General features: G+C 35.5%; 1 protein-coding gene across 1 annotated transcript in view; it reads right to left on the reverse strand.

The window, feature by feature from the left end:
• Positions 1 to 1164: 1164 nt before the first annotated feature.
• LOC21404621 (CCR4-NOT transcription complex subunit 1) overlaps positions 1165 to 20139 on the reverse strand; it is a 19446-nt gene continuing 471 nt past the window's right edge. Inside the window, exons 2-51 of the mRNA XM_024177187.1 lie at positions 19600 to 19897; positions 19229 to 19454; positions 18741 to 19080; positions 18517 to 18630; positions 18279 to 18407; positions 18004 to 18195; positions 17703 to 17897; positions 17294 to 17431; positions 17048 to 17170; positions 16712 to 16962; positions 16484 to 16587; positions 15793 to 15887; positions 15467 to 15706; positions 14529 to 14720; positions 14337 to 14418; positions 14160 to 14227; positions 13543 to 13688; positions 11734 to 11842; positions 11499 to 11645; positions 11338 to 11385; positions 11121 to 11249; positions 10729 to 10968; positions 10464 to 10604; positions 10264 to 10349; positions 10073 to 10178; positions 9768 to 9863; positions 9463 to 9615; positions 8571 to 8750; positions 8278 to 8480; positions 7963 to 8098; positions 7753 to 7881; positions 7376 to 7420; positions 7050 to 7127; positions 6253 to 6369; positions 5806 to 5932; positions 5586 to 5686; positions 5337 to 5474; positions 5171 to 5251; positions 4383 to 4529; positions 4176 to 4307; positions 4045 to 4077; positions 3827 to 3973; positions 3667 to 3728; positions 3338 to 3491; positions 3052 to 3243; positions 2861 to 2965; positions 2435 to 2569; positions 1879 to 2112; positions 1681 to 1782; positions 1165 to 1587 (exon numbers count right to left, since the gene is read on the reverse strand). Of these exons, the coding sequence (XP_024032955.1) occupies positions 1438 to 1587; positions 1681 to 1782; positions 1879 to 2112; positions 2435 to 2569; positions 2861 to 2965; positions 3052 to 3243; positions 3338 to 3491; positions 3667 to 3728; positions 3827 to 3973; positions 4045 to 4077; positions 4176 to 4307; positions 4383 to 4529; positions 5171 to 5251; positions 5337 to 5474; positions 5586 to 5686; positions 5806 to 5932; positions 6253 to 6369; positions 7050 to 7127; positions 7376 to 7420; positions 7753 to 7881; positions 7963 to 8098; positions 8278 to 8480; positions 8571 to 8750; positions 9463 to 9615; positions 9768 to 9863; positions 10073 to 10178; positions 10264 to 10349; positions 10464 to 10604; positions 10729 to 10968; positions 11121 to 11249; positions 11338 to 11385; positions 11499 to 11645; positions 11734 to 11842; positions 13543 to 13688; positions 14160 to 14227; positions 14337 to 14418; positions 14529 to 14720; positions 15467 to 15706; positions 15793 to 15887; positions 16484 to 16587; positions 16712 to 16962; positions 17048 to 17170; positions 17294 to 17431; positions 17703 to 17897; positions 18004 to 18195; positions 18279 to 18407; positions 18517 to 18630; positions 18741 to 19080; positions 19229 to 19454; positions 19600 to 19897 (7116 nt within the window). The 3' untranslated portion in view covers positions 1165 to 1437. The remainder of the gene's footprint in view (positions 1588 to 1680; positions 1783 to 1878; positions 2113 to 2434; positions 2570 to 2860; positions 2966 to 3051; positions 3244 to 3337; positions 3492 to 3666; positions 3729 to 3826; positions 3974 to 4044; positions 4078 to 4175; positions 4308 to 4382; positions 4530 to 5170; positions 5252 to 5336; positions 5475 to 5585; positions 5687 to 5805; positions 5933 to 6252; positions 6370 to 7049; positions 7128 to 7375; positions 7421 to 7752; positions 7882 to 7962; positions 8099 to 8277; positions 8481 to 8570; positions 8751 to 9462; positions 9616 to 9767; positions 9864 to 10072; positions 10179 to 10263; positions 10350 to 10463; positions 10605 to 10728; positions 10969 to 11120; positions 11250 to 11337; positions 11386 to 11498; positions 11646 to 11733; positions 11843 to 13542; positions 13689 to 14159; positions 14228 to 14336; positions 14419 to 14528; positions 14721 to 15466; positions 15707 to 15792; positions 15888 to 16483; positions 16588 to 16711; positions 16963 to 17047; positions 17171 to 17293; positions 17432 to 17702; positions 17898 to 18003; positions 18196 to 18278; positions 18408 to 18516; positions 18631 to 18740; positions 19081 to 19228; positions 19455 to 19599; positions 19898 to 20139) is intronic.

Here is a 20139-nt window from a genome sequence, read left to right on the forward strand (position 1 = left end):
GAAGTGAATGAGTATGACTCAATGGAGCACGCCAAACATTTTGGCCATTTCTATCACCCAAATATGCAAAAGCAAAACAACTGTCCCAAAGGTTTTTCTGTCTCTTAAGACTAGCAAGAAAATTCACTACATAAACTCCTCATCGGTGATCTGACTGAAATTCTCGACAATTCGTTATCAGTTCTTGAAGAGTATAGTGGCCAAGCTTCGACGCAGAGTTTGCATGAAGCATCCAATGAAGGAAGTCCGGATGCTATACGACATAGCTTGATGACAAGGCCAAAGCCCTACAGTACATTTTTGGATGAAGTGAATAAGCAGGAGCTTCAGGCTGAGATAGAAGCTTGGAGAAAGGCTAAACAAATGGAGATTATGGACAGGTGAGGAAATCCATTACTATTGGAAAATTTTCTCTAATTTTCTTGGAAGAAATTTCTTATTTACCAATGCCTAACAGGTTAAAAAGAAAAGAAAGCGTCATAAGTAAATGGGAACTCAAACATATCAGCAAGGCTATGGAGGAGATGAAGAAATTTGAGGTATGAGATTGATTGAAAGTTCTGATTATTCCTTTTTTTGTGGCACTCTTTTTCTTTTTTACTTGAGGAACAATAATTCCAATTTTTTTTCCTTATTTTTTGCTTAGGGAACAATAATTCCTATTTTTTTATGGAACAATAATTCCATGTCATACTCTTTAATTTGGTCTCACACTCAATTTTCTTGACCCTTTGATAGAGAAAACTTGAGAAGAAGCGTGCCAAAGCATTAGAGAAGTTAGAGAAGAGAATAAGCACAACCAAGGCCGAGGCAGATCAGAAGACTGCAAAAGCGAGACAAGAAACCATTAAGAAAATAGCAGCAATTTCAAAAGTTTCTTCCAAGACACTTGCCACCAAGAACTCGTCATGGATTAAGCTAATCCGACTCTCTTAGTCTACAAGTGTCTCTACGTATGCATTGTACTAGAAAGAATTATATCAAATAGCTTTTCTTAAAAAAAATAAAAAATAAAAAAGACAAGAAATTACAACAAATACTAGTTGTCTCAGGAATCGTTTTTGCAACTTTTGGTTCCACCAGTTTTGGTAATCACTCAGCAAGATTACGATTTCATAATCTGATATTGACAATTCCAATTACCACTGACTAGGGAGTCAGAACAAATAAAAATAAAAATATCTTCTCTTTCATTAGAATTTAGAACGTCAAATATACAGCTTAAACAAGCTAATGGAAAGTGAACCTGTGTGTTATGTTTGTTTGACACAGCGAGTTTCATAAATCTACAAGACTAGTAAATACAACTAAATGGATCGTGAACAGTAAATTATACAACTACCATACATTGTGTATTTACAATTTCATTTCTAAAAAGGGAAATTACGAGAGAAGAAATGCTTCGACAGGTTTAAATTATGGACTTGCTCCGACGAGCTAGTGTGCGTTGTCAGGTGCCCAACCCGAGACCATACTCTCATCCACTGGTTTCGGGCCACCGCAAGATCGAGAGACCGACTCAAAGAGCTTTTCTATTTCTGGTGCACATCTTATGAAACCTCGGTTCCAAAAGTTGTACCTGGGATTCTGTTTTTTTTTTTTAAATTAAAAAAAAAAAGATTAAACAAAAATCAAGAAATGATTGGAATGAAAAATTTGTCTTTAAGGGGAGAGGTGTACCTTTATAAGCTCAATAAAAGTGATGAGAAGACCCCATGGATGAGGCCGATTAACAATCAGACGTTCCAACAATACTCTCGTAATTTGCTCTTGGATAATTTCCTGCTCATGCCAATACTTGGTTAGCAATCAAAGAAGAGGCCGAATTATTGAAAAAAGGTAAACACTGCACATTATCCAATAATACTAAATTTTCACCTGGTGTGACTCAGCAAACAAGTAAAGGAGGATGAACGAAAAGTAATGTGTGTGAGTATTTGGATAGCGGAGTTGGTTTGCGACCGCATTTAGGAAAAGGTAGCGGCCTTCGGTATCGAGGTCCATTATTAAAGTCTGGAAAATATCCAACGCAGCACCCACCAAAAATACAGCCAGTGGAGCACCTGGGGTGGATGGTGCATGAGCACTTCTAGATTGAAGCTGTTGGATGGCCTGGAAAACAAACAAGGCTTGACCATAAGCACCAAATATTTGCTCGTTTGGAGATATCAGAGAAGATAAAGTTTCTATGCTCCAATAAATTAACTACATAAAATCACAGAATTCCAAGTCTAATAAATCTCCAATAAACGCAACGTATACCACTCCTAAGAATTTGGAATAACAAAATCATCGAAAGTGCACGCTAATCTTAATCACAAACCACTTACAATAAAAAAAAAAACGGGAATACAATATTTGGAAATGTAAGAGGTACCATAAGATCAGTGAGGACTAACTCTAAAAAAGGTAATAAAAAAAAAAAAAAAATTACCTGCATGCCAACATAGAGCACAAGGGAGTTGATCAAGGGTACATTGTAGTGGGTACCGGCAGTGGCAACTTCACTTGGTGCAAGGAGCAACTTCTGTTTAAGATCACTCAAAAATGGGGAGCCTTGCTGCCTTGTCTGAAAAAAAAAAAATATATATATATATATATTTTCAAAAGAAGATCATAAAACAATAGGTAGGCAAGCTGACGGGAAAATGAGAAGTATGGAGACAGATGGAGGATAAAAATGCAACTTTAAACAGAGAGTAGGAAAAAGAGTAATGGGTAAACGAAGTAGGAAGGAGAGGGTGAACACGGAAAGCAATGCCATGATAGAAAGAAGTAAAAACATAAATAAGGGAAGCAGTATCACTCCATGATATTTGCACCAAACTAAAATGAACCATCTGGCGCAAAAATTAAATACCTTGAGATACTCATCTACGTCATTCTTCATCTGTTTTGCCTTTAGTGCTGCATCAACCTCAGAAAGAATGCGAGGAGATTGGCTGATTTCTGCCAGCAAATCGATCTACAAAGGAAACAACCCAAGGGCCTTAGAAGCGGTATTCAAAAAGAAAAGTTGAATCCAAGTGAAAATATAGGACTGTCAGTCACCTTCAGATTAGGAGTAGATGGATCTGGCAGTCTCATATTACGGGGAAATGCACTGAGAATAATATTCCGCATTTGAATGCAGCTTGGAGGAATGACATCACAGAAGGTAAAATGATAATCGCACAAGAACTCTGGGAAATCATGGAGTAGCACTAGCAACACCCTCAGTGTGCCTTTATACAGAAAATGAACCTACATACATGCAAAAAACAAAGATATAATTAAATAAAATATGAGAAAACCATATTATGGTTTGCACAAAACGGCAACAGTTGAATAAAGATACCGAAGCTCCAAGTTCAGCATTCCTCAAAAATGGCTCCATGAATTGGAACAAGTCTACCAGCAACCGTTGGATATGGGGCCAACCCTTCTGATTGTTTCCTGTGAGCATTTTTGGCATGAAACTCCTGTGGCTCACCAACTCGAGCCAAGCAAAGCTGATAAAGCATACCAATCAGATAATTCAGAAAGTATAATTAGAAAGACTGTCAATATCTGTTTTCTATGCAATTCCCGGCATCTAGCTACTATACACATTACACCAAAAACAAATATTTCGTGCCATTGGTCATTATCAAGAAAAATAAATAGATAAATAAAGATTCTACAAACCTGAATGAGGGAACTTTAAGGGGCTGCAAAGCATGAAATGCATTTGCAAAGATTGTCAAAATCTGCAGCGTAGACAAAAAAGTATTACTCAATTAACATAAAGAACGATAGGTAAGCAATGAAAAAAAAATGATTTTAACGAGCAAAGCCATGTACAAACCTGAAAGTTTGATCCATCCACAAGGGGTTCTAGCGAACCAAGATCCATAAGCCAATTGATAAACAATCTAAAATATGGCCTTGGATTAAAAGATGATTTCTTCTCCTCTGCATCTTTTTGAATGAATTTGACAGTCACCGCTAGAATCTGCGGAAGAGATGTATATCAACTGATACCATCTTGACATGTATGCACTAAACCAATCAATTTGTACTTACCTTAGACAGAAGGAATGGTCTATTGGTGGACCCCTGCCATAAAATAAAAACCATTAGTTCGGATTAAAGTGGTTCCCAACAACAAAAAATATAAATAACGAGGGATACATACAAGGCGAATGCCTGCTTACCTTCAGAATTGAAAAGACAATTTTTGCATAAATATCAATGGCAAGGAAGGATAAACTCTGCACTTGAAGTGGTGCTTGCAATGTGCCTGAATTAATCACCTCAGAAGATAGGCAATGCGCAACAGAAAGTTCCTAAATAAATACAAAAGGATAGTCTCACAACTCGATCCAATTCAAAACCACTAATACAAAAGTAAGAAGACTCACGGTGAGGAGACGGAAAAATCTCTCAGTCGTCTCATCCCCCTTCAACAGTCCATTTTGATGCAACTGTAGAATGTAATTCGTACAAGCTGCATCATTTGCACCAGGAAGTTCACAAATCCGATACCACTCCGCAAACAGCATAGAAACCTGTAAAATTACACAAAAAGAAAGCACCAGATGACGAACTCAACATGCAGAAAAAGCATATCAAAGCATTAACCTGTTTCAGTACTGATAACCGTACATCTCTCTGAACTGTAATGTTCTAAAGCTCCATCCCACGTACTCGCCCAATTAGAAAACCAGTCATTCACGAATTTCTCAGAGCATGGTGTTTAGTCAAAAAAAAAAAAAAAAAAAAAAAAAAAAAAAGACTACAAAATAATGGGCTCTCTTCTAATCTTTCCATTATGGACTGTCTACACCCACATCCTCAGAGCTCAAAGTGGGTCCAAAAAAATGTGTTAACTTTGGCATAATTAATAATTATGCTTTGATACACCCTTACTGAAAATACTCCTCTATAAATGTTGATGTAAATCCCGGTTTCTAACTTTTTACAAAATCCAATGCTCCCAACTGCATAACACTCTTAAGCATAAAACTCTTAATAATTTAAGGCAGAAATGGTAAATACTACAACTTACAAGAACATCTTTTATCCTCAATTACTTGTTACTTATTCATCTTAGTATCCAAAATTCAGTTTCCACCAGAGGTTACATAATCAATCTTCATTTCAAAAGGCCTATTTCAGATACTTATGAGTAAATATAGGATCATGATACCTGCTCACGGAAACCGGTAGGATCTGGTTCAAGGGACTCTACATTACTTAAGTCTTCCTTACTAACGGAGACACCAGGAGTCTGCTTCAAGAACAATATGGTATTGAATCAGATGAACATTTAAATAGAGCATAAAATCATAATACACCAAGACATCTCCACTTACTTTTTTGTCTCTAGATTGTCTGGCCTTGTCTTCTTTTCCAACATTAACGCCAGAAGCAGCAGCCACATTGGCAGTAGGATTCTTGATCATCTCAACCAACTGCTGCAGTGACTCGGGATACCCAGGTTTCGAAGCAAGCTGCATATCAGACTGAGTAAGGAACTTCTTCTATACATCACCATTAAGTGCATTTTTTTGCAGCGAAAAAAAATGAAGTGCTTTTTCCATGGAAGCTAAACAAGCACAAACCTTTGCTAATGCATCTACAAGATTATGAAGCTCTGAAATTACTTTAGATTCTTCTACAGCCAAGGTTTGAAGAAGAGATATAGAAAACTCAGTCGCAGCTTCTGCGGAATTGATGCAGTTATTAGTTGTCTTAAATGCACTAAAACAGTTCCATTCAGGAAAGAAAGAAAAAAAACCCACTAAAACTAAAACTGAATCATAACAGAATCCTTTTACATACTATTCCTGCCTCCATCAATAAGTTTTGCCATATGCACATTATACTCTGCAAGATTTAGCAATTCACTGTGAATAAGGCCAACAGTGATATCTTTGTTAAACTTCCGCTCTTCATCTGAATATATAACCTGTAAGAAGTTGCAAAGTCATAGGTTATAATGACAAAATATGAAACCAAACACCTTGAAAATATTTGGATAACATCTGTTACTACAACCAGATTACCGAATCTTATAATACTTTAAGGCATGAAAGCAAAATTATTATTAACAATCTTATCAAACTAGCAGAAATTCATAAAATCTCGAGAATTTATCAGACCAAAACTGAAGGGTTAATAGAAATAGTCTAACATGGATGAACAAAAGAAACTGAAAAACCATCTTGAAAGAGACTCAGAGATGAACTCAAATAATTGACAAAACATGGTTGAAGTCCAAGAGCATACCCAACTAGTAAGCTCCTTAACAGCTAGCTTGCAAACATCACGAATAGCAGTCAGAATTGCAAGATGAGCACCAACATGCACAGGGTTTGATGCATTCTCGTACAACCCCTTGAAAACCTGTACCAAGAGTTGGAAAAACCTTAACAAGTGACGAGATCAAACATATGACTGTGAATGTGTTTACCGGAAGGGATAAACAAAACAGATGCCTGATCATCACAAGAAAATTCCAAGAGCAATCAAACTCGTGTACAGTTTACCCTTACATTATATGACTTCAAGTTTAAACAGTTTCTCCGTTTATCTCTCTTTCTTGAAACTATGAACTATGAAGGTATCTTTTGGATTTAAAAAACTTATTTCGTTTCATCCATAAACAAGTTGTTAATGAGAAAAGGGCAAAAAGACAGTTCATGAAAAATATTTTGAACATTAAAAAAAACTAAAAAGAAAACATAAAATATTAAAGAAAAATCTAGAATTTTATGTTTTTAAAATGCTGAAAATATTTCAGAAATTTTTCTCAAGAAAAAAATATTAGTTTTAGAAATACACTCAGTCTAAATAAGGATTTTTGTTTTTCCCCCTTGTTTTATCTTCCACAAATTGAGCGGGTGACGAAATTGTACCAAGCTTGTCAAATTCCGAGGATACTTTGCAGTTTCTAAAGATAGAGGGATAAAAAAACTAAAGAGGTAATTTATGTAATTACACATGATTCTACAATAATAATAATAATAATAATAATAATAATAATAATAATAATAATAAACTTACGTACAAAAGGTACTACTCACCTTTTGAGCTACAGCTAAAGCAGCCTCATCTCGACTCACACATCTGAGTATGATCTCAGGAACTTCAGCTACAACTCCCTATTAACAGAAGTTTCCAAGAAATTGGTTATTTAAATGAGAATCACACTTCATGCAAGATATGCATGCTCACATTTTCAGGGAAAAGAAAAATGCATACTCGCATATATAACATAGGCACAGGCTACGTAGAAAAACCAATATAACCATACAGATTAAGAGCAAACTGAAAGAAATATACGGATCGAACATGAGTTCAAAACTTATAATCTTATGCAGTAACTAACACTAGAAAGAAAGAAAAATACCTGAATTTCTGCTTCTCTGCCATCATTAATCACCAACGCTTCCAGCTGAAACAAAACAAACTTTTTTTAAGTAACAAGAACCGAGTCCCTCCAGCCATTCTATGCGAGGCATTTACAGGAGACCATACCCAAGCCCCATACAAAAGAGAGAATGGAAGCTAAGGCAAATTGGGAAAACTATATTTCCCAGCTTGTTTGACACAAACACATAAAACTACAAACAACATACCCTCCCTCTCATTCTTCAAGGAAAAATGGCCACTCACAATGTACAATTAATTGTGAGAAGAAGCAAACAAAGAACCACTGAAATGAATAAATACATCAATGAATAAACAAATAAATAAAAGAACAAAATAGGACAAAACCAATGCTACCTTTTGAGAAACAATCTGGTATTTATCCAATGCGTCCCTTGTGCTGAATGAAGGTTCTGAGATGCTACTTCCAAGACGCTCAGCAGCAGCAGCAGCAGGTGAAGGCAATGGTAATGAGGCTCCAGGTTCCTAAAGAAATAGAAAAACGAGCCTATTTAACAAATTGAATTTAAGAATTAGAAAAGAAGCCTAAGTTTGAACTTGTATAACCTTAACGGCATCAGAAGAATCCACTGGATGCAACTCAGGCGCTGGAACAGCAGAAGCAAATGAACCAACAGGAGGATCATTTTCAGAACTATGTTGAGTAACACCATCAGCCACCCCAGAATGCATTGAGGAAGCACTGAGAATTCCAAAATTAAGTAACTAATGTATTAAAAGAAGTGAAAAAAGGAAAAAGGAAAGAAATAATGAGAGAAAAAGTTTTGTGCGATGCATTAGAAAGAGACACACAAAGCCCACGTTGTGAATTCAGGGAGAATGCTTTAGAGAGAGGAGGAAAAGAAAATGGATATTACAAACCTGAGATGCAGGGCCGAAGTAGAATCAATTGCCTCATCTAGCGGACGAGAGACGGCTTCAAATCCAGCATTCACAGGTGCAGGCGAGTAAGCCGGGTTAAGCTGTGCAGAAGCAGATGCATAAGCACCAGCAAGACCAGCATTGGCAGATGAAGCTGAAGCAATCTGGCTAGATTGATTTTGCAAAGGAAGCCGGACAAAGTCCTAGAAACCACAAATGGAATACAAAACACAATAATAAGATGTGATTCCTAATAAAGGAATAACCAAGTACACAAGTCAGCAAGGGTCAACCTCATATACACGATGATTATTGGACAAGTGACCCGGTTTAGGCCGGAGGGCCTCAGGCACCACACCCATAGATCCTTGTGTATACATGCTAGCATCAAAAAAGGTAGGGCCCACCCCTTCTCTATGCTTCCTTCTCAATGAAAGTTGTTGAGTTATTTCTCCATCAATTGTTTGTATTGCCTATACATACACCCGCAATCAGCACACAGAGACAATGAGAATACATGAACAGGTGAAATCAGTTTATTATATAGCTCCTAGAAAAGTTATAAAGTATTAACTACTAAGGCATTAACAAATAGAACGTAAATTTGGAAAAGCAGAGGGGTGAGGAGACTTTCAATAAACTAACAACTCAAAAGCTTAGGTTTAACTATAATTATCGACAATCTAGGGGCAATGCTAACATTGGAAATCTGTAATTTGACACAAAAGAAATAGCACTAGTAGAAGCTACTTCACAAGGATTTGAGATAGCAATAAGTAAATCTCTAAAGATACTTCCATGTCCGAAAGATCACCAGCTTTCACCGACATCCTTTGTTAACTTGGGTATAAAATAACTAGCTTCGTACTTGATATTTCTCACTTTGCATAAGTTGAGAAGTTAGAAAAACGGTTCCAACAGCAACTTGTCTTTTAACACCACTTTTTCTAGACATCACCTTCATTTATAAAATGTTTGATAGGAATATTGCTTTACAGTTTTGTACTCTCAACGAAAAGGAAACCCATTTCCTATCTTGCCACAAAATAAATTGTAAAATACCTTCAATAGAAAGTTGCAAGAAATAAAATTTCAATGCCCAAGTCCAAGCCCATATAGCTCTTCCATATAAAAATGACTAATAAAAACTGATATAAACAAACTATAAATATATATTAAGCCAACCTTATCGGTAGCAGCCTGTTCAATGACAGCACAACCAAGATCCAGATTATCATTGGTAATAATTTGAACGGCTTGTTCAAGAATATCACTTGCGAGATTCAAACTCTGAAATAAATTTCTTAGGTGACTCAATATTGAAGTTCGCAAGGGTTCCTGTAAGAAAATAAAGGAAGCAGAATATTATTAAACACCAAAGAAATAGAAGCAAATTAGTGAAAGAATAAAGCTAATCATAACTCAATCCAAATAACCCTAACAAAAAACAGAAATAAAATAAAAAAATTCCTAAACTATAAGAAAAGAACCTTGCAGGTTACGTGAGCTAGACTTCCCGCCAGACTTGCAACCATCAAATGTGCTGCATTAAATATGCGCGTCTCATCCAATTCCAAGGCATAATCCTAACAATATGATTAATCAGAGTGGCGCTATAATATGTTAAAACGTACTGTGAGCGTACTGCAGATTGCAATAGAGTCCACTGATATGAAGAACCATGACATGGACGTGACGATCTCAAAAACAAACAGGCGTGAGAAACGTAATTTAAACAATAGGGAACCAACACAAAACAAGGAGTGAATTCGGTAAACAAAGATGAAACACGAACCTTCAAAACAAGCTCCTTAGTCGTTTGAGTGGCTATAGAAACACTGCGCTGAACAATTCCTGACACTATTTCTTTGATAGCTCTATCCATTGCCATTGGAACGATTCTATAAAGTACACCCAACCTAAGTGTTAACAACAAAGTAATTAACCAATATCCTAAAGAACTTGAGAAAAGGATCATCACGGCACCTCTGAAAATGCAAGTGTAAGCCAAGTCCATTAAGCTTCTGGTTGATAATTACGTGAGTTCCAATGTTAGGTATTGCTGCAGGAAGCTGCAAACAGAAGAGAAAAAGCAAAAGGATGGACATGATTAAGTTTTAATTATTAAGCTAATCAATCCATCCAACAACAAAGAGGAGCGAAAGGAGCAGGGTTCAAAATCGCACTTGATTAACAGAAAATGGTGACTGGGATGGAGTAGCTTGTAGCAATCCTTGCGCAGAAGGTAGCTGATCAGTTAAGCCTAAAGCTGCCAGCTTCTCATCCTCCATCAATGTAGCAGATGACAGATGAAGAGGTGCAGCATACTAGTCCAGGAATTTTTTTTTTTTTTAAAAAGATATTAGCCCAGTGGTGAAGAAAAAAAAATGACGGAAGAGGATGGGGTGGGAAAAGAAGTAATTGGCAAAAGAACTACCAAGCAAAACCAACCTGTGATAATATATGCGTATGCCCTCCAGAGTTAGATGATGGAGCGACCTCAAGTGGTAGCTCAACTTGATTTAGTGGAGACATTATCCCTGATTTGACTTCAGCAACCATCTGGGATTGGGATGCTCCAACATCTTTATTCGAAAAATCAGGGTTGCCTTCTATTTCTCTCTTGCGATCCTTAAGAAGAGAAGTCGGCGTTATCTCCTTCAGATCGACACCAAGGTTCTTGAATAGAACCTGAAAGGGTAAAACAATAGAGTAAAATCGTACCGACCAACTTGAGAAAATAGACACGCGCACTGGCATTTACACATCTAACACTCACACAAAAACAAAAACATACAGATGAAAATAAATGATAGATCAGACATTGAAAAAGAGAAATGCACCTCAATGTCAAATTTCAGGTTCATTTTCAAGTTTGGCATTGAATAAATCTCAGCAAGTAATCCAAGAATGCCCATTGTCCAGGGATTGGGTGGTTGATATGCTAAACTGCTTTGGCATGGCTCTAAGACCTGCAAGTAAATTAAGCATAAATCCTTCAGCAACCAAATTCAGACTCAAAATCTGTATAAGCAAAAGCAACACCAAAACAACAAATACCTTTGACGTAAATGGTATTACAGCAATCATCAGCCCCTTCTCATATGCCTGTGAAGAGAGAAAACATGGCGTACTGGTTTAATCCACATGAACAAAACACGGCCAGACCAGATACAAGAAGACAAACTAAGGATTGATTTTAAAACTGGGAAAACAAATACCTCTACAATCAAAGATTTGGGATCTATTTCACGAGCCCGTAAGACTTGATTCCTTCCAATTGTTAACTTCCCTAGCCAGCTACCCAAATTCTTCAATAATGAACGTTCTTCAGAACTTGATTTTATAAGCTCTGATCCCAAGAGAACCTGAAAGAATGCAGAGATGTTAGATTCATCAATTAGGGTATTAATATTATATCCAAAATGCAAAAATAACATGGTTCTAAAACATAACCTTGCAGTTCTCGTAGGTGGCTTGGACAATCTCCTTATTCAAAGCCCTTGAATTAACTTTGTCCAGGAACTTCAAGTACAAATCATGAAAATTCGGCTCGATACTTGCTCTGTCATATGGTATTGAAGGATTATGTCTTGGGATGCAGTATTCAAGGGTAATTGCTAGAATCGATACAGATATTGAAATACTACAGCTCTATTAGGCAAGTCACAATATAATAGTACTCTGTCTCTACTTGAAAAGAGAGGTTCTTTGTTCTATTGTCGTAATCGTCTAATTGAAAATTCTTCCTAGCATAACAAACCAAGAATTTTGGAATTTTCAAACAATTTATTATGTCTATGACCAGCTAAACCAAGCCCAAATTAAGCTACATATTGCATATATAATGACTACTAGAGTTTAGGCATGCCTTAACTCTAAAGAGACGTATCTTCAACACAGACATTGATTTTCAGAAAGCAACACCTTTGTTTTGTTTATAGATATAAGAAACAAAGGGCCGTTTGGTAATGCTTTCAAAATGGTTTTGTTTTTTATACAAAAATGAAAATGAGATTGTTTTGAAAATCATTCTGGAACCGATTCTGAAATTACGTTGGGTGGTCTTTCAAGAGATTGGTTTGAGTATGATAAAAAAGTGAAATTGTGTTTGGTTACATTTATGTTTATTTTGAGTACATGTAATTAATAATCTTAAATTAATATATTAAGTAATTAATAATTGATAATTATTTAGCAAATAAAAATTAATACATTAATAATATAATAATAATAGCTAAATTATCATTAATGAGTACATTAGTAATTAAACTATATATATAATAAATAAATATGCGAAATAATTAAAAAATAGTAATTACTATGTTAGTAATGTACTCATATTTATTAGATTATAAGTAATTAATTAGTGTATTAAGAAACATAATTAGTATATACATAATTTATTAATATTTCTTTTACTACTTAAATTATTAACTTTTAGTTACGTAATTAAATAATTAGTTAATTAATTACTAATGTTTATTTAATAATCTATTATTTGATATATCACATGATCAATTTTTGGAAATTATTCTTTTTATAATGATTATTTACTAATTATCAATTATTATTATTGATTAATATATTACATATTGATAATTATAATTTAATATTAATTATTAATTGAGTAATTACTATTTATTTTTTATTTACCAACTATTTACTAATTAATAGATTATAATTAACATGATATATGATTGATATATTAATTATTTATTATTTATTTAATAACCTATTATTACTTGTTTTATTGTTAATATGTTATATAATTAATTTTTGACAATTAATCTTAAACTAAATAATTAATAGCTATATTATTTATTATTTTATTAATAAAATTAAAAACTTAGTAGTAATAAATTAATATTTAATTAATAATTAAGTAATTACTATCTATTTATTAGTTATTAAGTATCTATTTATTAATTATTAATTAATATATAATATAATTAGTAATTAATAATTAATTATTTAATATAACATTGTTGATAAGTACTAGAAAATGAAAACGGAAAAGGAAAAACAACTTTCAATCGTTTTCTACCTTCTTCACAAAAATCATTCTCATTATTTTTTATTTTCGTTTCCGTTTTCAAAACTTTTATTAAACAAACGCAATTTATAGACCGTTTTCGTTTTTGTGCCTCAAAAGACGTGCAGAAACATTTTTGAAAACAACTAAAAAACAATTCCAAACGCACCCATAGATTTCTTTATAAAAATTTAATAGAAAGAGTAACTTATTTTTAAAGAGAGTCTGACCTTTTCATAACCATATATTGTGCAAACCATGGATAGTATTGTTCCTTCAGTATTTCAGTAAATTCCTTAGCTTTAGCTTCAATATTAGCAACCGAAATGTTGTTGATTATGAATGATATCTTGTCCTGCGCCTCGGATGCCGGAGCCTGAAAACAGAAGTACTAGGGATTAATCCTACATTGAGAAAGCAACCAATATCAAATATTAAACGGACATTTTTACAGCCATGTACAGTGTCCCAACGATTGTCAATGGGTGAGCACCAAGTGGGCTCCCAAAGTATGTGATCATATGCAGACTGGTCAATTGTTTCACTAGGAACCTTCAATATCTTCAAAGAGTTGTCCAAATAAATTATAATGTCAAGTCTCAAATAAATGCCATTATATCATTTTTCACATGTAAGTGTGATCTTTTATGCATAAGTCTAGCATCACAAATAAAATATTAAGGGGGTAGGGATGAGGGTGGGGGGACTATGCATTAACAAATCACACAATCTTTGAGAAGCAATTAAAATATTAGGCTGCTAGAAAAACCGTCTACTGAAAAACAAAAAAACAAAAAACCACTAATACCAATTTCGAAGGACCTATAAAACTCATGTACCAAAGTACCTCAATAGGAGTCTCTCTCTTTTCAGCAGCAGCAACTAATGTTTCAATATTCAGAGCAGACCCAAACCCTGTAAAAGATGGATTGTAAGCAATGTACCCAGGCACAAATTGACAAGTTGTTGCAGGCACGATGAAAAAAAAAAAAAAAAAAAAAACCAAAGAAAGAAAGAAAATTACTTGTGGAAGTAACTCCTCGCGAAGGACGAACAAAACCAGGAGAAGAAGAAAGCATTGGTGGAGCAGTGACTGCACTTTGCAACTGTAATTTTACAATGAAATGAAGGCTAGGTCACTTAAGGGCTATAATTGGATATGAGAGCACCTAGTTTATCGCAAAAAAATAATAAAAATAATAATAAAGGGGCTTACTTTCTGGGTGCCAGAGGCTTCACCAACAGAAACACCTGAAGCTTGCCCAACAGAAGATAAAAGTGGTTTGATATCATTCGATGAAGTCACAGAGGCTCTATGACGGTCATCATAAGAGCTTTCATGTCTCTCTTGAAGTTGCACAGGAGAAGAGAGTTGCTGCCCCGAATGTATAGCACCAGGACCATTCAACTGCAAAAATACCAAGCATAAAGCGGTGCATTTCATTGATATCTCGTGTTTTGCTAAACGTGAATTTTTTTTTCCTATTCAAATCCACTTATATTTAACGAGCTATTTTACATTTAAAGAAGCTTAAACACCATCGTTGAACCTAAGCTCCAAATCATAAGATGTAAAGCTATCCTAGGATGAAAACAAAAGATCCTTGAGCAGAAAAATTGTTCTATGGCTCTACAAAGAGGAAAAAAAGGATGCATTGGCTGGCAGGATGACTAATAAAAGAGATTTGGCAAAATTGAATTTGGTTATGGTAGCGCATGCAATGGCATCATTTGAATGATATGTAAATAATATACAAAAAAAATATTTGACTAATAAAATTTCTATGTATTCCCAAAAGAAATACCTGCATGAAAGATACTATTCATGTGTTTTGAGAAGCTAAATCGCATATTAAGTCTTTTAACACCAGTGAGGCCAGGTGTGTAAAAGATTAAAAAATTATGTAAAACAGGAGATATAGGCACAAGTGAATCTATAGATTTGAATGAAAAAAGAAAAAAGGCTCAAGTCTCAAACATAACGGCACCCGTGCCTCAAAGACGTGTGTCTCACCGAATATATAAAACTTCAAAGCAGAAACAAAATGCAAGTGTGAAAAACTAATAAAATTCAATGTAATAACCCCACTTGTGCCTACTTAGCAATAAATTTACATGCATGCCACAAGGAAAAGAACATGCTTCACAACTTACATCCACATTCCCAGAGGTAACTTGAGTGGGGCCATGGTGATAAGCGGCAGAAGCCTGGTTGCCCCCTTCAGATTCTGAATGGGTCGATGAAATCCTAGCAAGAGCCTGTTCAATGAAAGCGACTAGCTCCGAATGGGTATTGCGCAGATGGGAAATCTGTAAGATATGATTGCAGTACTGTGGCCACTCGATCATACGATCCACAAACTGCTCCAAGGCTTTAGTCCCAAACACAAACATCTGCATGTAGAAAGTAAGCGAGAACATAAGCAATACTATACCAACAAAAATTGAATAAATGAAAGTTGATAAGAGATGGTACAAACTTTTGAATCTGCAGGTTTGCGCAATGCATCCAGAACAGCACGAAGAGCGATCCCAAGTGTAAGATGAGTTACAAGCTGGTTCTTGATAACAGAGCCTAAAAAATTAAAAACACCAGGATAAGACAACAAAATTATACAATAACACAAAAGATACAATGACACTTAACATATAGAAATGGAATTTGTTTGAAAGAACAATCTACTGGAACATAAATCTGATGGCGAAAACTATAACAGGAAACAAAAGCACAAATGTCAACTTTTATGCATACATAAAGCTAAGAGAAGTTCAAACTTTCACAGCCAATTCGATGATCAAGCGAAAGGCAAGGTGTCAAATAGTTTTTCATGGCACGTACAACTCAAAAATTGTTGATCTCTTTAAATAAAAAACTATCAGATGACCATAGTTTCATCTTCACATACTATACACGGAAGATACGCATTTCAGATACCTTAAAAAGTTAAATGTCAAACCACTCCTCATTTATTGCCACAGCTGCTAAATAAAAATGATTTCTTTTGTTTTGGACAAAAATAACTTTCTACTTCATTGATTTTTAAGTTAAACAAAACTATAAACCAAACCACAGGATCAATTTAACCATAAAATTAATTCTTGAAACATTTAACCATCCAAGCAGCAATTCCAAGACCTACCAAAAAGAATCGCAGCAATTCCAAGACCTACCAAAAAGAATCGCAGCAATTTTCAATTGCCTTTCAGGATACTTGGGGAAGAATCTGTACTCCTCAAACAGATTAGCAATCATGCACTCAAAAATTAAATTCTCCCTGTAAGTTTGTGAAATAATACGTCTGTTAATTATTGAGAAGATTATTATGACACTGTTAGGTGACATCAAGAAAATCAGGTAAAAAATCGGAACAACTTGGTAAAACATAACAAATGTCATACCTCTTTACAGAAGATTCCTTAAATCGGGCTAGCATTTGTACCATCGCATCAATAGTCAACTGTGCAGAAAACATTTGGTGGAAATAAGAATTGGCTTCAGCTTCGATATCCTCTGCATATCCATCAGTTGATGACTCTGTGGTTCCACCATTCTGTAGCCTTGGATTAGAGTCCACTATTGTTACACGCAACCTTTCTAGTTCTTCAGAAAGTTGGCTAGAAGTAATCAATCCGACATGAGCTTTAAGGACCTATAGTCAAAATGCAGAAGATGAATCTACTGCCCACACACTTGAAGAGGGGGAACAGAAAACGAACAAGTTTCAGAAAAATAACCTTCAAGAAGGTAGTAGTAGCATCTGCATAAAGGTTAGAGATGGCACCAGAATGTTGGAAAGGCCTGGCAGAAAAATCATGTGATCCACCAAACTGAATCTCCTTTAAGAACTTGAGGCACTCCTGAGAAGTTGCAGTAGCTTGTAAACTCATGGTGTCCATTATTTACGACTTTTATGTAAAAAACCAATATGCAATGTTTGCGATGTAAATACTACAGTTGGGCAAGGGCCAGTTCAAAATTACCTCAAAGAAAACATCTTTATAAGTACTCAAATTACTGACCAACCATTTCTCAAGGTCAACAAGCTCCTTTCTCGAAGCAAGGGCTGCCAACTTGATACTAAAGGAAGATGGAGCCAGATCTAGCACAGATGACAGAATCTGCAAGAAGAAGTACGACAATGGGTATCAGCAAAAAGGGAGAAATAAAATACTAAAGCCAAAATAAGAACAGGATAGATGACAGAATCTGCAAGAAGTACGACAATGGGTATCAGCAAAAAGGGAGAAATAGAACACGAAAGCCAAAATAAGAAGAATCAGGATCTTATAACTGCCATAGTCCATGGTTTGCAGGACCATAAAGGAAATGAACTGCAATTAGCACGCAGAAATGGATATGAATGACTAGATTATTCTGAACTACAGCTACCTTTTTCTCTTGGCAGATATCCAGTATTTTTGTAATGACATCTAAATCACTCTTGTGAGCCTCGACAAATCCCCGCAATACCAAATAGGTATTTACATGCCAGAGATGAAGAGTCATATCACTATCCAGGCCATTCTTTAGTATCATAGGGAAAACAGTAACAGACACTTCGTGTTGCAGCAGGTTATATGCAGTCTGCAATGGACAATCCAAATTAACAATAAAAAACAAAGTACTTGACTGGCGAAAGATTAAAAGATGAAGCTTCCAAAGCGTGGTAGAGAAATAAAGGTAAAAGTACATTTATATGCGCCATCCCAAGGAGCAGCACTTCAGGACAGTGTTGAAGGGGATATTGGACCATTGATCGAACAGTAGAAGCATGACCCCTCTCCGCTAGTTGACACAATACATCCAAGAGGTCAAGGCATAACCATGCATGATTTGCAGGTCCAACTTGAAGCTTATGCCCATGCAGCGAATCAATATATGCCTGAAAGTGTAACGGTTGTTCGTAACTATATACTTCTCTAACAAAGATTAAATGAGAAAAATGGCATAAATGTAGAATCGTACCAGCTGTCTAACGGAGTGGGTGAAGCTAAATACTTCAGGTGGTGATGTTACAGCATATTTAAGAAATGACAGTTGACCCTCAGTATTTTTCCAAACAGACCCACAAATAGCATGGAGCGGGAATGGCTCCTGCACAACTCAAACCAATGGACTCATAACCACCATGGATCAAAGTTTTAAATTCTTGTATTGATTGACAATGTACATAAATGAAACTATTTACTATTATGAGACATACCTGGCACACACGCTTATATACAGACATGAAGAACGAGAATGCCTCCTGATTAGGAATGTAGAATCCCTCGTGATCCAAATTTTCAATAACCTTTACCCAGTTAGTATTTGGCGCCTGCAGTCAGCAGCAAACTTAGGAAATAAGCATGTGATTCACTTCACAAAGTCAAAGCTTCCCAGTTCCCAGTTTAAGAAGTAAACCACTATAAGAAGAATAATACTTACGAGTTGCTGGATTGTATCTATAAGGACATCAATATTCCAACTATTCAACAAAGGCAGATCAGACGAAGTGTTGCAACCAAGCGCCATGCTGAATGTTGATAATGTATTCTGGTTGTCCTCAAGGTCAGCATGAGTGCAGGCAATTGTGCCCAATATCTTAGAAATAGTAACCTCAGTGAGTGGTAAAAAGAGGGACAAAATCTCCTTGCACTGGGATGCATCAACCGTACAACCATAACCTAGTTCCTTCATAATATCTCCCATGCTCATTTCCTTCTCCATTTCAGCCAAAATAGCATCAAAATCATTTTCTTCGCTTCCATGTAACAAATCCATGTTCCTGTAGCAAAAAATAAGAAAGTCTTAACAGACAGTATATCATATATTTTAGGATGATAAACAAATAAAGACAAATGAAAAATACTCTTATACCCAACAGGCAATAAACTCGAGTAGAATGACAACCAAGATAATAGCAGAAGCAATACCTCAAAAATTGGGCATCACGTTGTTCATCTGAAAGCAAAGGAGTTAAAACAAACGTCGATACATCTTTCAGCTGCACCAAAGATAACATCTGCATAAATGCATCTACAAGCTTTGCAAGGCCCTCGGATTGCTGGAGGAACATGACGATACTTAAAATTTGCTCAGAATTCAGATTAACGGGATTGGCACACAATTCCTCAATCTGAGCAACGCAAAAGTTCTTGCCTACAAATTAAAAAATAGCTGAATTCAATACTTAAGCAAGCGGAAACCTTAGAAGATACTTGAAACAAAACGGAAACAATCTAAAAAAAAATTAAAGAAACAACTCGATTCAACAAAAGACCTGAACTTAACAATTGAAGCTTACCACATATCCTGATATCAGAGTTTTCAGAATCAGACAATGCGAGACCAATACAAATTTTCTCAGGCACCGACAGATGCAATACATTAGAGAAATTATCTAGGATTCCTTCACTGATCTCTGAATTCCTCAGAGACTCGCAAAACACAGTACTGAAATTCGGTCTTTCCAGGAGATATCTGAAAATCGACGCGACCACCTTCTCCAACGGCGCATTCTTCGACTCCGTCTCGTGCCGATTCAGATGATCCAAGCACGCTTTGAGCACAAAAATGCTTCCCTCGGTTCCAAATTCAATAAACTGCCACAGAATCACCGCTCATAAGAACTCACATTTACGAAAATTTAAACTCAAAATTTTCGTTAGAGTGAGAAAATGAGTAACACAAGCACCTAATATTTCTTTTGAGAACCTAAGAATGTTTGTTTCATACAAAAATATACTCAAACATATATAAATTATTTTAGAGTGAGAGTGAGAAAACGATTAAAGTTTTGCTTATACTGAAAAATGTCTGTATCATATACAAACACAACACCCCC

This window comes from Morus notabilis, unplaced genomic scaffold (assembly GCF_000414095.1).
Source record: "Morus notabilis unplaced genomic scaffold, ASM41409v2 Scaffold1009, whole genome shotgun sequence".
In the NCBI taxonomy this organism is placed as follows: Eukaryota; Viridiplantae; Streptophyta; class Magnoliopsida; order Rosales; family Moraceae; genus Morus; species Morus notabilis.